Here is a 17,527-nt window from a genome sequence, read left to right on the forward strand (position 1 = left end):
CTTGACCTACGACTGCTAGATCTCATAAGTGTCAGGAAAAAAAAAATGTCAGTTGTTTACACCACTACCTCCCCCCATATACAAACAAAGCAGATACTAATTATCTGAACTTTGTTACTTGAGCTGAAGTCTCATTCCTGAATAAGAGACTAAACTCCTGGCAAACTAGCTGAGCAGGTGGCTCAATTACCCAGAAAAGGAAGCAAAAGCCTACAGTACCCTAAATATCCTTCAATAACTGACAAGCTCAGCAGCCGAATAATTCAGAAATCAACTGTACAGTCTTCATATTCTCTTTCATTGTTCTGAGGAGGAAAAAATACAGATAAGATGGATAAAGTGGATGGGGAAGATATAGAGCTTTGGCTCCCAGTACGGTTTTATTGATACCCTGGAGCACAGTGAGAGCCCAGGACTAAGAATCATATGAGTTATTCCCCATGCTTGCTAAATGACACCTCTGAAATTCGACTTCATAGATACCTATCTATAAATTCACATGCCTATATTTGCCTGTTTTCAATAGGAGGAAGAAAGTCATTTTGGGCTTATGGGAGCTTATTTAGAAGTATCCTTAATAAGTACGTCATGAGTTTTGCCAAATTAATACATTAATTTTCACAGCAGTCACCAAACATGCCATTATGTCCTGCCAGAAATTTAAAAATACTTTTGATGCAAATTTCAGAAACTGAAAGTAAATGTAAAAGTAAGTGCTACCAACCATCTAAATTCCCTTCATTAGGGCAATCACATTCACACACACACACACACACACACACACACACACACACACACACGGATTAAAGCCCAGTTTCCTCTTTCTCTATTTTTAAATGTCTAAAAAAGACCAGCTAAAGGCCATGATGAGAGAAGGCCCATTTCACAGCTGAACTGTTTTCATTGATGGGGAAATAGAGCAAGAGGTTGGTAGTGGTGCCTCACACTCAATGGCTAGCTGATCAAGAGCAGGGATTCTTGTCTGAATGGTAGTTTCTGTGCCTGGCAAACAGCAGTGCAGAGGGGCAGTAGGAAGGAGGGAGGGAGCACATTTTTTTTTGCCACATTCCTGTTACCAAGGAAACCGTCTCCTTTGTGTAGTGTTCACAGAGGCACTTGAAGTAGACTCCAACTCAAAGAGTGTGAGCTCCTTGAATTGCATCAGTTTTAACAACGGAAAATTAAAAAGACAAAAGCACCTGACAGAAGGTGGAAAAATACCCTGAAGCTTCTGTGGTGTCTTCCTCGCTTGGAGAGCACTGGGAAGCCAATAACAACAGTTTATTATGAAATATTTGTTGGATATGGAAATTAGATAGGGTAGATAAATGAGAGATTTGAAAGATTGAAAGCTCCCCCCTCCACCCATTATATACTTTTCCTTTGAAGGAGAAACCAGGAATGTAAAGACTGCTTTGGGAATATTTCATGCTGTAATTGCTGTCATTCTAGAAGACTCTGTGGGGTGTTTGGGGCTAACTGTGAGTAGTTCCCAATGACTGAGGCAATGCCATGGGCCTCTTGGACCTACAAGGTTGGGAGCCGGGTGACTGCCATCATTGTTATTAAAATTGTCACACATACTATTCCAAACTGAATCTTTAAATTTTCCATTTGTTTTCTGCCAGTATATAAAAATATTGTATGTTAAATAGTGATTCCTGTATATTGTTCTTATATTCTGCAGTATTGTTAAATTCCCTAACGAGTTCTAGTAGTTGTTTTGTATACTATTTAGAATTTTTTATGTAACTATGTGTGTCATCTGCAAATACAATTTTTACTTCTAAAAAAGACAATGCCACAGAAATGTTGGAAGAATCAGTTTACATGCAAGTATAAAATGAGTTTCGAGTGAGTAAAAATGCTATATTAATAAGGAAGTGGCATGACCCATGATTGCAATACACATGTGTGTCTATCATGTGTACATATATAGGCTCAAAGGCAGAAAAAGAGGACACAAAATAATTCATTATTGTATTGGCATGGAGTTTTTGTGTCTTTTAAAACATTCTTTACTGCAAGTACTGTGCTGTTTGGACAGTCTATAAAAATTACATATGCAGAAGAAAACAAGAATTACCCATTAGAACCTCTCTTCCTCCTAATTTTTGCCACAATTTTCAGCAAGGCAGGATCTTTTCTCTCAGATTCATACTTTGTATTGTTCTTTTTGATTCACCTCCACAGTAGAAGCTGAGCCTTTCAGACCAGAGAGATCTAGTTAGTCTCAACTGGGGAAATCAAGGTGTCCATCAAGATTCGCGGAAGAGGGCCTCAAGCTTTCTGATCGTCTCAATGTAATACCACACACTCTGGCTAACACTCATAGGTGAGTAATTAGAGTGATATTTGTTGATAAGTTGCTACTGTTGGAAAACAATGCATGCAATGCCTGCATGGAGCTGGCTCAGCAAATTCTACTGCGTGCTCTTAAAATACCTTGGAATGTGTGCTGCACTGCACTATCCTGCATTCGGCAAAGTGTGTTTGGGGCTCTATTCTGGCTCCTCTTTCTGCCATGAATTTCTTATTCTCAAAGCAATTATGACCCACATGGCTCATGAAAAGTGCAATGGTGCTGGACCTAATACAAAAATAAGAATAAAACACAAGAGTAAGAGCATCTGGGAGAATGTTGAAAATTCAATTATGAGTCTCTAGGTGCCTTCAAGGAAATAGTGAGGAATCAGGAAGATGTCAGCAGGCAATTAGGGATTGGTGCCAGTCCTTGAAGGGCATCAAAACCATCATGGCAGCCAGGGAGGGTCAGCAGGCAACTGGGAATAGCACCTGGGAGAGACCCCAGAGGGAGGTCTGTGGCAGCTTCAAGGATTTGGATGAGAGTGTAAGTGTGAAGGCTATTGCATGCTGCTGACATGCTCTTCCAAAGAACAGATGTGCAGAAATGCCTGTGCCATGGAATCATGTTGTAACAGCTGAATCAATTAGTGACCCTACTTGTAAGCATACAAACCACCCTCCCCGCGCCCCCCCCCCCCGCCCCAACCCACCGGCTCTAAAGAGGGTGTGTGAGGTGGCAGTCACTGTGCTTCTTCTAGAATTATACTACTTCTAGACTCACACAATCCTCTAGCCTTCTTGGGCTATAGAGATTACTCCTTAGTTCTGAACTATAATGTTTATGAACCACTCATATGGACAGCCCCACATTTCGGGGCTGTAGGGGGTGATTAGAATTTGTTCTTATGCTGATGGTCTGGGGAAGTGGCAAATGAGCATGTGTGAGTCCAAGCAGACTGGTTTTACTGAATATACATTTACATCCTCACAAAAAGCAGCATCTGAAGGTAGTGGAAAGAAGAAAGAATTTCAGAAACAGTACATTTCAGGGCTTCTGACTTCTGAGGTCGTGTCCTTTAAATTTAATGATGTGTACGCTGCTTTCTGTTCAAAGAAAGAACACCAAAATATCTAAGTGATAGTGAACCCCTTGGAAATGACAAATTTAAACATCATCTGACAATTTCCTGTAGGCACCACTGCATCATTGAACTTGGGAAACAAAATAAAAATAACATTCTTGTGTTGTTTTCCCTTTTTCTATCACTACAAATTTCTGAGTTTTAAGTCACCAACCCTGAGGGTAACTTTATATTGGCTCTCAGGACAATAGGGTGGAGAGATGACGGGTTGGAACTCTTGATGCCACCTCATCAGAAGCTGGGGAAAACCCAGCATCTTCTTTTTAATCATTGGAATGTTGCATCATGTATATCTCTGGAGGAATGAGGTGAGGTGTCCTATCTCATAATGGAAAGGAGTGTGTGGGATGGAAATAAGTTTAATAAATTAAAATGAGGAGAAATGCAGACAACTAAAGCATGATATGAAAATCACCCAGTTCAGAGTGAAAAGCATATTTATTATAAGGAAAAGAAACAAAAAAAAAAGAGAGAGAGAGGTCCAGAGAATTAAAGATAGAAAGTTAATAAAATGAGAAGATAGATTTGGAGATAGGGAAGCAGAGAATGCGGAGAAGAACTGAAAGAACAAAGTGCTTCCAAAGAAAGGAGGGGCTGAAAAATAAGGCAATTTATCCACGGAGGCATAGCTCTCTGTAGAAATTAATAAGAAATTGGCAACATATTAACAGAAAAGAAAAGGAGGTGAAAATTAAAAGGTTGGGCCAAGACTGCATATCTTAACTTCTCTTCATTTAAGTCTGTGAAACCACCAGGTAAACCTGACCACTTGGAACTAGTAGTTTGGGTTTAGATTTTTTTTTTCTAGAGTTCAGATTCTCTCTTAGGAAAGCTGCACAGAAATGTCAGAATTTTGAAAAAAAAAAAAAACATAATGTGTATGCTTTTCTTGCCACCTTTCTTTCCTTTCCATCTCTAATCCAAATCTTTCTTTTTTTTTTTTTTCTAACAAACCACTGCTTCCACTTTTGGTTAAATAATACAAGAAAAAAATAAGATACTGCTATGATATGTCTTATTCCCCATCTTTATAGGAAAACAGAAATCCTAACCACATCAGTAGTGCTTAACTGAAAAACAAATGAGTGTGTAAACACCAAAAGGTACATAAAATGCAAAGTGCCAAGCAACTCTTAGAAACATGTTGAATAAGTCCCTTTTACTATAACCGCCTAAGGGACAGAGGGGACCTGACCATCTATATCGTTTTGTTAACCTACAAGACTTTCAGATCTAAAAATAGCATGATTCCTATTATTGCTCTAATAATGTTAACCTTTCTCATAACCCCAGCTTAATACTTCTCATTCCCATTTTTGTAAATGGAATACATAGACCAATTAATGAAAGAAACACACGAACATTTCCATAGAAACCTTTTCCAGACTTGTATTTTCAGAACAGCATGTTCCACAAGGATTTATCCATGTGACTTCCACTGATGTTAACAGAAATCAGACAATTAAATCCCGTGTAACTCTTTGATAATCGACCCCCTCTGCTTTTAGTAACATAATAAAGCAGACACCCAAGGTAAGAATGGAGAATGGTTTCCTCAAGGTGGTCAAGTATAACAATTTCTCCGTAGCTTCTTTGAGTGATTACTGGTTATATGTTTTTTAAAAATGTATTTAAAATACATAAATTAATAAGATTTTAAACATTAACATGCAATGTAAATCATACATAGGATAATTAGACAAAATTTTTTTAAAACTTTCAAATTTGGAGAAGGTGATTTACGATTAAAAAAGAAAATCCCACTGTCTAGAAATTAATGTATCTTATTGATCACACTGGTTTTCCAAATTCTTTCTTTAGCTCTGATGGTCCCTCTATCCATCTCTCTCCATCCCCAAGGGGAAAAAAGTCAAGGGGAGGAATATCATAAGAACAAAGAAAGAGAAGCGCTTTTTCAAAGATAAAACTCCTCTCAGCCGCACTGGCACTCCTTAATAAGTCACACTAAAAATACTGGATTCACTGTCAACCTCACGCAAGTGCTCTGGTTAAATAAATTTATAGACTCCATTAAGGTACATTTTGCCCCATCCCAAATGTGTTTCAGGAACATTAAAGAGACAATAATCCTTTTTCCTACTAGGAGATGTTATTATGAACAATATTCTATCACAACAAAAATAGTACTACTACAAGAAGAAAAAAGCTAAACATACGCTGTTTATTGAACTTCAATGCAGGCCTATCAGGAAAGGAACTGTGGCTTTGGTCTATTTTCAAATATACATGTGTCACAGAAAATGACATCTTCCTGCCAGAGATGCCACCGAGTCCATTCCTTTGTTAAACACTCAAAAGAGAACTAACTGAAGGAAAGAGCTGCCTTGAACACAGGGTGCTCTGAGTAACATTCAGGGTCTGGTTATTCCCTGCCATCTGAACACTTTCAAAACTAGTCAGCTGAAATGAGTGTTGATGGGAACATTATTCCTTTAAATTTATAGAAATCTCTAAATCAAAAAGAAAAAAAATGAGAGAAATAAAAGGAAAAAGAGATTCCTAAATTTCTCAGCACACACAAAAAAACTAACCATACTATCCCCTTGCAAGTGGCCCAAAGGATCTGTGACCTATTTCTCGGGCAAATGTCTGAACTTTGAAAAATGTGTGTATTTGTTTGTTGCTGTGATTATTTTGTTAGGCTGTCTCTCTATCTGATTTCATAACATTTAACTACAGTTTTGCTTTTATCAATATTTGAGATGGCTAAGATATTTCCATTTAGCCTTTTACATCTTCCCAAATTCTCATCTCTCTCTCACACACATCAACACATACACACAGCCACCTAACTTGCTGTGTTCATGCTAACTTGAAAAGAGGTACACACATTATTCATTCTTTCAACATTTCTGAGTGCTGCTGTGTAGTGCAATCATGTTATATTTACTGTCTATCTCAAAATTTGGATCTGTAAACATGAATACACTAATTCTAATATTTACTAGCTATAATTCATAAGAGTCATATGCTAACTGTGAAGTATTAATTTTTGCCTGAAATGTAAACGATGTTAAATCAAAGAGTGAATTTAGGTAGGTTTTTTTTCCCTTTGAAACACCTTATGCACAGGCCAGTCATGATTAAAAATTTGTTATGACATTGCTCTCCAGATGGCAGACCATTAGCATCCACATCCCCTAGGAGTGTGCTCGAAAAGTTAAATCTCAGGACTTACCCCAGAACTACTGTGTCAAAATATGCATTTGATCAAGATCCTGGGTGGTGTATATGCTCACTGAAGTTGGGGCAGCACTGGCTACAGTAACCCTCCCTCATAAACCCACAACATGTGAGGTGGTGAGAATGGCATTTATAAGCTGTTCTCAAGAATCCAGAGAGGCATGGAAAAATCCAGTGGCTTGTTATATAGTTAGTATTTCTGACAGGCTGAACCCTCCAATTCTATGATTCTTCAGTGAAGAACTCCCTATACATAAAAGGTTTTCTGCATATGTAGAATGGAGGTTTGAATCAATGCAATCTATATCCTAAAGGTCTATGTGTCCCTAAAGATTCCTGGATTATTCTGTTATCCCATCATCAGTTAGCAAAATAACAAACAGGATCTAACATTCTCTTCCCTGGTCTTCTCTTCCCTGGGTGTTCTTCCGTAAGCTTTTAATTGACATATATTTTGAATTCATGGCAAAAATTCTTTATCTGCATCCATCATTCTTCTCTCTGATTAACGGGACAATGGGAAGCCTGTTGCAAGGCTTTGTCTCTCCTCTTTAATAGGACAGAGAAAGACAATACTCTAAGAGGTGGGGATACTCTGATTTCTGTCTTATGAAGTGGAAGGGGTGATAACACATCTCCAAATATTCTGGATATTGTTTTACTCTTGTTTGCATGCTCTCCTTATAACCTGCATGTGGTACTAAGTTCAAATACCCAAGGGCAGAATTTCACAATCAGACTTTGTCACACGGAGTAAGTCTGCTGGGTTTCTGAAACCTACATTTGTCACTGAATCTATAAAGATGGAGGTAGTAGAAGCCCCCTTTCTGGCTCTGACAAGAAAGACTCCACTGAGCAGGAGGCCGACCTTCCACAGTTTCCTCATTTAACCAAACGAACATTTAAATTCTGTCTCTACTATTCATACCTCATGATGGCTGTTCAGCAGAGTGTAAGAGAAAATCCAAGTGAGGCTTATGTTAAATACTAGTGAAAGAGTTAGTAAAGCAGCTCAAACAATTTTGAAGACCTCTGTCACTGTCTCCTGCAAGGATTCCAACTCTGCTTTGCAAGGTGGGTTGGCTCGTCATTGACCCAACACAGAGCCCTGACGGAACCAGAGCAGGAGTAAATTAAATAGGTCTAAGGAAGCCCTACAAAAGCTGCACAGGTTTTTGCAATATGATGCAATATTTAAGACTTATTTTTCATGGTTTCCTTCTGAGCTATAATTTGAAAAGTAAAACATATTCATGGAAATTGCTCTATGAAACTGATTTTTACCCAAATGAAGGATCCAGCAGATGGTTGGGAGTGGGAGAATGGCCAGGAAAGGGATTTAAAAAGCAGAGGTAAGAGGCATCTCCAGAGTTTTCATAATCTACACCAAAGGATTTGCTGCAGTTATAAACTAATCGAATTAAGGGTTCCCTCAAGTATTGTGTTTCCCCCCTTCCTGCTCTGCTGACAGTCTATCTTCCTATTACTCTACTTTCATGACATTTAAGAATCCAAGCTCTCCTGGTCTACAAGAAAATCAGCAGTTTTGGACTGCCTGTTGTAAACAGTATTCCATATTATTCTTCTACCTAAACCTAAAGTAACATTATTGGCATTAAGAAAAGTGCTAAAGCCTGGCACGTGAGGGATGTAGACAACAGTGTCTAGGAACAGCTTACCCATACCTCATTGGTCATAGGGTCTTACCTTCCAGATATTTTCATGGAATGTTTCTTTTTTTTAGGGAATCAAACATGTCTTAATTATTTGAGGAAAAAAATGATAACATGCTTTGAATAACTTCAAAGTCTCCCCTGCATCCTTGGACTTCAGAGAAACTGGAGGTAACCTTTGCCTTGAGATTCATGTCAGGACTGGAGGAAGTCTTAGAGCTGGAGTCGTGACTATCACCTTTCAGCCACAGATAGAACTAGTAAGCAGAACATCAGCAAAAATACAGAAGATCTGAACAACAAAATAAACTGACAGGATTTTAATTGACAAGTCTAAAACATTCCACCAAACAACAGCAGAATACCCAATTGTTTTCAGGAGTTTAGATCATATCCTGGTCCGTGAAACCAACCTCAACAATCTTTTAAGAGTTAAAATCATACAGAGCATATTCTTTGACTGTAATGGAATCAGTCTAGAATCAATAACAGAAATACAACAGGAAAACCTCCAAATGCTTGAGTATTAAACAAAACACCTCTAAATAATCCATAGATCAAGGAGGAAATCTCACAGGAAATAAAAAATATATATACAGATGAATGAAAATAGAAATAAAGCACATAAAAATATGTGGCACACTCTTAAAGCAGGGCTATCGCACAAAATGCTGGCATTAGAAAAGAGAAAAAGTCTTAAAACAATGATCTCACCTCCTACCTCAAGAAATTACATAAAGCAATATAAAATAAAGCTAAAGTGTGCAGAAGCAGGAAAATAGAAAAGGCAAGAACAGAAATCAATGAAATCAAAACAATAAAACAATGGAGAAAATCAATGAAATATAGTGGTAGGTCTTTGAAAAGATCAGTGAAATTGATAAACCTAGTGAGACTTACAAAACTAAGAAATGAGAATTTAAAAATCACCAACAGTAAGAATAAAACAGGATATCTCAACATATCCTGCAGCCATTCAAAGTATAATAAAGAAATAACCACTAATAACTCTTCCACTTATAAATCCCACAACTTAGAAGAAATGAACCAATTCCTCAATGACCACAGAGGACCAAAACTCAGCAAAAGTGAGACAGATCACCTGAATACTCTTATAACCATAACAATTTCATAATTAAAGGCTCTAGGAATTATATTCACATGAAAAGTAAAAAATAATGCTTCTGAAAATCCCCAGGCTCAGACAGGGTCACTGGAGGATTTAACATTTAAGGAAGAGTCAGCACCATTTTTACACAATTCTTTCCAAAAAACAGAAGAGGAGGGAATGCTCCCCAACTTATTTTCTGAGGCCATTATTATCCTGACACCCAAACCAGGACTTATTCATCTCTACATGCCCACTTAGGCAAGTGTATAGGGCCCTACAAGCCCATTTTTGTGGCTTTTAGGAAACGTGCAGGATTGTGGAGAATGGAGAATGAAGCTACCTATACTTCTTTTTTAGTCAAACTGAGAAGGGAATTTGGACTTGGAGACGAGATTCAAGACAAATTCTTTTTTTTTTTTTCTCTCTCTCTCTCTCTCTCCCTCTTTTCAATATGTGATCCGCACATAAATGTTTCAGCTGTGCTCTGTCATTTGCTGTCAGTGACCAGCTCTGCACAGGAATAGGAAAGCCTGTGGTGGGTTGGGAGCCAAAGTCCAGAGTTCCCCCATTTGTTCTGCTATTAGTCAAACTGCGTACTTGGGTAATTAATTAAATGCTATCTACCTCCGAAACATGGGCCTGCTGGTTTAGTGCCAACGTGCTCATTTCTCTGTGATTGTCCATGACAGGAAATAAAGGCAACACTAGTAACTCTGTTCATAGGATTATGATAAAGTGGTTAATGTGCAAGTTTAAAACCAGGCCAGCCTGGATTGTCCTCCCAATCTGATCAACCCTGGGACCCTAAGTAACTTATTTCTGAACAGGGGTGTTCACAGCTACTATTTCCCTTGTAAATTTGTGGTGGGGATGAGGCAATGCAGTGTTTATAAAGACTTAGCATAGCAACTAGCACATTAGAGACCTAACTGACGATGGCTAGAATTACTACTAACATGTTTGTGACCTTAAAAATGTTTTTAAACCAGGATAAAGGCATAGCAACATAGGTATTAAGTAAAAGTGATATGCTAACTAAGAAAGCCTAAAACATTATGAAATGAAAGGCTTGCTCATCAGCACTTTATTTTGGTATTTGACCCCTGGGACAGCCACCTGTTCTCAGGTGGGACACCCTTGCTTCTAAGTCTTTCAAAGCTGGAAGGATTTGAAAACCACAGCCTTTTTAGCTCTAACCCGATAAGTGTCTTTTTATGCAATTTCCAGTCATCAACAACTGCCTTGTAAAGAAAATGATCTACCTTCACTGTGTGGGTACCTGATAACGTTAAGTTGACAACACATCTTTTTTTCCATTAGAGACACTTCTCTATTAATGGTTTTTATTTACCTTGTATGCACAGCTACAAAATTCAAAGATTACTGTTCAAATCTATCACTTAATGCCTTCAAAATTTTGTTTATAAAGAAGTGTAGGCTTCTTCTTCCAGATGCTTAGCACCTTGATCACCCACTGTTAGTGTAAAGAGTCCAAAATCACCAGGAGGAAGAATTTATATACCCCTATTGAGCCTCAGGGTAATGCAGGTGTCCTATTTAGTCAGTTGTGGAGTATCTGATTTTCTTTATAAAAATTCACTGTGTGTAATCTTAGGGCCTAGGAAAGGTGTTGTGACTCATGGAGATTTCAATTTGGTCAAGAATGTAGGACAAAGGGATGCTTTTCACTACAATTAAATAAAGACTAAGAACAGTGTTGAGAAGCAAACTCTCATTTGGTTATAACTGAGACAAATTTGCTCCATGCTAACACCTAACCACATGATGTGGAGCTTACTGTAAGCAGGCTAATCAGTACCAGATGAAGGTGGGAGAAGGTCAGATCACAGAGGAAAGAGAGCAGGAGGTGGAAGGAAGGGCAAGAGCAAGTCAGGGCATCACTGTGGGATGGTGCCAGCCCAACCCTGGTCCCAAGATCGATTTACAGAGAGAGAGGGCCTTTCCTCAAGCTCCTCCAGGAAATGTGGCTCCCCCAGGTATCCATCATGTTCCTTTGGGAAGTCTCTGTTAGTGTCACTAAACTCAGCAAAAGGCCTCCTAGCTATAGTCATGTACTGTCAAGGAGCCATTGAATTAAGCTGGATTACCAGGATTTTGTTAGCAGAGGTGATTCTTAGTGATGCCAGGGGACACCATCTGTCTTCCCAAACCTTTAGTAAATTCGACAGTGTGGTGGAAACTGTATTGAGATCTTAGGCTGATATCGGTGTCGTGGTCTCAAATGCCAAGAGCTTGAAGGTCTCATGTGTATGTTGATGCTGCCACTTTCAGGAGGACATCATTCACACATGATCTCCCCAGTCCGTACTGACCACCTTAGCTCCACTCACCTCCTTGCCACCTGAAGCACTTCTATTTTGGATATGATATTACTTTAAAATGCACCCTTCTAATTACAGTGTCATTACAGCGCCGTGGAGGGGGCATTTCCATGGTGAGGTGGGAGCACAGGATAAGTCAATGCCTCCAGGCTGCCACGGAATGTAGCTGGGGCCAGTTAGGTCTCTGTAGATTGGTTAGATTGGGGGGAGCTTCTGCATCCCCAAATTCTCCCACCACGTTTTAAAAAAGATAAAAAATGTCACAATGTTCTCACTAGTGTTGACACTCACTAACAAAGTTAGTGGAGAAGGATCAAGAGGAGCATGAGGCTTGTCCTAAGTCTACTTCTGTTGCCCAGTGAACATAGTCATCCAACTTTCTCAGCCCCTCACACAGACCTGGTGTATCCAGGTTTAGTAAGTTCCAGAATGTTTGTAACCGTACGCCTGCATAGGAACTATACCCTAACACAACCCTGAAATAGCTCTTTAGGAAACTCAAATAATGGCAGTAAACTAAAATTTAGTCAGTCATTATCATTAGACATCTGCATCTTTCTTCTACAGGCATTGGTAGCCAAAAGGAAAACTTCACAGTGGACTCTGGACCAGCAGGTAGGAGTCTTAAATTCACTCTGGCAAACATTAGCAGGAGGAATGCAAGCAGCCACATTACTAGAGTACATACCTAACCTCATGGCATAGTTACCACCAAGTGATAGAAGTATAATATTTTCTAACAATCAGAGAAAATATTACCAACTCTTTTCTTCAAGTAACTATTTTAAACCCTTTTGTCTTCTTATTGCTATAAAAATGTAAAGTCAATTCAGAAGTCAATATGTATTTTCCCCCCAAACTATTACAGTGTTGAAACAAAAGGGCATCTGGCTGGTTGCTCTACATTTCTTTAATTCTTCTCCCACAGACTTTAAATAGGCCATGAGATGAACTAAAGAGTATTTACCTATCTATGATACAGAAAAATTGAGGCATTTCCCCAATCTGATAAGATGCTAGTCGTGTCTGCATTCATACTTTTGGGGTGTCTGCTCTTGGTGTTAGCCCTTGGCAAGGACTGTGCTTATTATTAGCTCATAAAAATTGCACACCTCCTGTACACCACACATGTCTGTACATATCATATGCATATACATATAATCAGCATAGAGATCAGATGGCCGAACAGCCAGCCGTTCAGGAGCAGCATTGGGAGCACGTGCTGTAGTAAAACCTACTTACGGAAGGCAGAGTCTCCCAGTCAGGCGGTCTTCGGCATGGCAATTAGTGGTTTCCCCTGCAGGGTGGTCATCAGGAAGGACACAAGCCTCTCCCTAGCACAAGTCACTCAGCCCTGCTGGGTTCCTGCTGCTCTCTGGGCACTGGCATGCCATTAGGAGTGTGACACAGTAGGGAAAGAGACCGGTTCACTGTGAGACCTGCTACTCACTCTCGTACAGTGTATCGGCCCCCCTTCCCACTGCACAGTGGCTGCCAAGCTCTGGGCGGGAGGCGTGTGGCCCTCGAGAAAGTGAGCCATGGAGTCAGAGTTCCACCGGGACATGGGCTGCAGTGTCAGGGGCCTTCTTCTAAAGACAGGACTTTTTAGGATGGTATAGAAACAACCTAACTTGGTCCCCTCTAGCCTTAGGAACAGGGGAAGGATTTTCTTCAAGTTGAAAACAAAAGCGAAAAGAAAAGAGAAAAGAAAAGAAAGAAAAGGTATGAACTAGGAAGATAAGGATGCGGTCAGCACTCTGGTTTAAAAGAAACTAAGAAGATCCAAAAATAATTTATGGAAGCTGTATTTAGCATGCATGTCTGGGGTGCCAGAGTGACGAGGGCTTCACCTTCTTGTACCTGTTACTTTTCCACACAGCATTAATCCAATGCTCGGTTATCTTCTCTGGGTAAGGGAAATGAGGCAATTTAAATTGCCAAGCTTGTATACTCATCCAAAGAGGACAGCTGAGAGATTTACATGCAAAAATCACTGGGTTAGGGGAGGACATGGAAAACGGATTCTAAGTACCTGCTTGCTGTGCTGTTTGTGGCATCTGCTGACTCCTCTGAGCACTGTACTGAACTGAGGCCAGGGGCCGGTACTGCTGCGTGGTTGAGGTAGGGTACTGACCAGATGGATAATAATACACAGACATCTGTGGAAGAGAGGAAAACCAGAGGGGATGAGAAATGTATGTATAAAAAGTAACATTTTTAAACAGAAATATATGGTCATGTTATGATGTACCATGACTGCAGTACATTGTAAAGATGGCAATGACCACCAAACATGTCACCCTGCTCTATGTGCGCATGCATGCATATTACCCTTCTCATGAAGATGTGAAATCTAGCCCCCAAGCTCTTGCCATCTGGGCTGATTCTGTGACTCTCTTTGACCAATGTCCTGAGGCAGAAATAGTGACTTCTGAGACTTGCAAGCCAGGTGCTTAAAGAAGACTTGCACTTCTGCTCACACACAAGAGGAGCACCCAGTCATCAGAAAAAGAAGTTTAGGCCATCCTGCTAGAGAAAGAGGCCATGTGGAGAAGACAGGCATCCCAGTGGATGGCCTACACTGATGTTCTGGCCATGTGAGCAAGGCCATCCCCAGTCACGCTGCTGGAGCCATTACCACACGAAGCAGAGCTGAACCAGCCTTGCTGAGTCCTGCTCTAATTGCTGACCTAGTCGAGAGCAGCATAATGGTTGTTATCTTAAAACAGTGGATTTTGTGTTTTCAAAATGAAACAAGAGTGAATAGAAACAGTCATCTACAACAACAAAAAGTTTATGGTAGTTTTAAATATTCTATCTAACATGAATTATTTTTCTAATGGATACACAAGTGAGATGTGAAAATTGCTAATCTCTAGCCAGCAAGGAGCAGGGGGTTGGAATTACAAAATATGGTCAAGTCTGTCAAAGCACTTGGCGGAGTAATTGCACATAGCCAGTATCCAAAAGAATTTATGTTCAATCTGATAAAAGGAAATGATGTATAAAATATTGTTTATGTCACCTGCTGTCACTTTCTAGTGACTGGGAATGTCTGATAATATTCTAATTACTTCGAATAAGATTCCAATCAAATGTTTCTTGAAAGGCTTTCTTGCCTGCCTCAGTTCATTTATATTAAGGCTGATCTCTTATTAATCTTAAAGGTTTTTTTCATCTCTGGGCTTCTGACCATTCTTCTATCATCTTCTTTAAAGTGTAGACAGATGTATATCAGGACACATCCTACAAGTATCATGCGCACAAAATAAAATTACCAGCCATCTCTACTTGACACCTGTGATTTTAATGGGTATTTTATTTTCTGATTTGAGCATGTCAAATAGGAAACACTTTTATTCAATCTTGCAATTGAAACACACATACTGTTTTCCTGCCTTACCATAAAGTAGGAACAAAAGATAACTTAGTTTGTGTTGAGCTGTGGTTCTGCAAACCCATGAAATTGTCATGAATTCTTTTTAAAGATTTTATTTATTCATGAGAGACACCCAGACAGAGGCAGAGACACAGGCAGAGGGAAAAGCAGGCTCCCTGCAGGAAGCCTGATGCAGGGCTCCATCCCAGGACCCTGGGATCATGACCTGAGCCAAAGGCAAACACTTAACCACTGAGCCACCCAAGTCCAGGTGCCCCAGAATTTTTATGAATTATAATTCTGACTGGCAATATGGATATCCAAGGGTAAGAGACTGAACGAGTCTCCATCAAACATGGGTCAGTATCTGGCAACTAATTGATTGTACATTTTATTTATAGTGATTTTTTCCTTCCTATTCCTCCCTTTCTTTGTAAGGCAGTTAACAATAAAAACCCAAATAATCCTAGAGTATTAACAGGTTTTAGTTATGCTTTGGTAAATCATGGTGCTAGTAAAGATTACTACCATTATGCATCAGATCCTTCCTCAAATTAAGAACAACTATTATGGAATTTATTCATGTACCTATATTTCTATGTTCTTTGGGAAGAATAAAAGTTTGTTCCTTTAGAAAAGGAACTTGTTTCCTTGCTTATGGAATCCTTTCTTGACTTGGTTCAATATAAGCTCATAAATATGTTACCCAATCCTAGGGCTCTTCTCTCACATTCAATATGAAACATGAAAATACCTTCACGGATGAGGGCCAGAGTTCAAACACTTGAAAAAGTCCTGATGAGCACTAATGGTTTAGATGAAAGTATGATGTCTTGAGGGAAGCCTCAATTTTTAGTACGTAGTTGTCCTGTTTTGTTCTTGGTTTTTTCCTCCCACCCTATCTTCTTTGAAACCCTGACAGGCTGTGCTAGAGGTTTGATCACCTCCATCCAGTTCCTCCCCCAAGTAGAGCATTGGTCAGCTCTGAGGAGTTAGAGCTCCCAATTATATGAAGCAAATGGGACATGGACACGTGGCTCACCCTCATCCTCCTCCATGGAGCAAGCTGTTGAGTGGGACCAAGAGGAGTCATCAAAGGATCCAAATGAAAGGTTGGAAGGGATAAAACAGTAAAGATAGCTTCCAAAAGGAGAAAATGTATATTTTCAACAACTATGTATACTTTAAAACACATGGAGAACCAAATTATGAGTAGATTAGGAGAGGAAGGAAATAAATGAGAAAGAAGAAGGAGCCTTATTTAAAACGAAGAAAGCCTCTTCTCCCCACCTTCTTCAAGTCCCTCTTTGCCTTCTCCATGTGTTTCTTCCTTAACCTTCCAGGGGGTGCTCAGAAGGCCTACATAACACGGCAGACAAAACTGACTTCAAGGTTATTAAGTAGGTTCACTCTCTGCATGCATTTCATGTATTTCCATATGCTTGAGGATTATACCTCGAGTTCTTTTCATTGTTCCATAGTTGAGTAAGCAAGCTTTAAAATGTTTACTAAATTGAAACTCACAATGGATTATATCCTGTACCTAAGAAGTTCATGGATGTCCAGACTGACCATGAAACATGAACATTCTGTTTTGGGTTTTTTTCCTACTCCCCTCCCTTTCTATTTCTAAATCTTTTGAAGAAGAGATGAAAGCATTTCTGTTGCAGACACACCAGGGGTTCTGAGTTGTCTTTGCTCCTGTGGTGCACTAATATTGAAATTCATTCATCAAGGATTTTTTTTTTAAAGCCTTTTAAAAAGTCTCCAATTAAATATCTTCCAGCTCTTCTCCTTGATAGCAGAAATGGGTAAGAACACTTAGATGCTGTTTAGGATAAAAGAGCTACAATATTTTTCCCATTAATTAAACTGAAAGTATTTAATTTATTACTAAAATAATTAATATATTAATGAGGCCCTTTCTCCTGTAACTTAAAATTATTTTTTCAGATCTCCTTAAATCCTCCTAGTAAAGAGATACTGCAGAGAAGACAACTGAAGATGAACAATTAATTAATCATCCAAAACAAAATGAACAACTGAATGAAAGCCATTTCATGGTGAAGGGTTCTGCATGGCTTGAAAATAAAATAATTTATTCAATATGTTAAGGCAGTGAAACAAATAATACAAAGGTGACACTGTACTTTAAACAGCTCATCCAATGCAGTATTTCTTAATTAGGATGGGATTTGCTTGGGATATATGTGCCTTGAAAATGGACCAGAAAATGCCTCTGTGCATTTTACATCTTGACAGTAATCACTTGCAATATTCTGCAAGGGATACCCAGGAGAGCACCAGAGATGTTTGGTGGTGAACAGTAACAGATAATCAGTCTTCAAAAAGACAGTAAAAATCAGTGA

At 39.2% G+C, this 17,527-nt stretch overlaps 1 protein-coding gene and 1 long non-coding RNA gene across 27 annotated transcripts in view; one reads left to right on the forward strand and one right to left on the reverse strand.

The window, feature by feature from the left end:
• Positions 1 to 17,527, reverse strand: part of ARPP21 (cAMP regulated phosphoprotein 21) — a 154,838-nt gene that overhangs the window by 36,333 nt on the left and 100,978 nt on the right. For all 26 annotated transcript variants that reach the window (XM_072793456.1, XM_072793457.1, XM_072793459.1 and 23 more), the window contains one exon: positions 13,812 to 13,938. In XM_072793456.1, the coding sequence (XP_072649557.1) occupies positions 13,812 to 13,938 (127 nt within the window). The remainder of the gene's footprint in view (positions 1 to 13,811; positions 13,939 to 17,527) is intronic.
• LOC140614287 (uncharacterized) lies at positions 1,110 to 17,269 on the forward strand. The gene is made up of 5 exons (XR_012015177.1): positions 1,110 to 1,481; positions 2,194 to 2,335; positions 12,347 to 12,394; positions 16,081 to 16,270; positions 17,112 to 17,269. It is a non-coding gene; the product is annotated as an uncharacterized lncRNA (long non-coding RNA).

The sequence above is a fragment of the Canis lupus genome, chromosome 22 (assembly GCF_048164855.1).
Source record: "Canis lupus baileyi chromosome 22, mCanLup2.hap1, whole genome shotgun sequence".
Classification (NCBI taxonomy): Eukaryota; Metazoa; Chordata; class Mammalia; order Carnivora; family Canidae; genus Canis; species Canis lupus.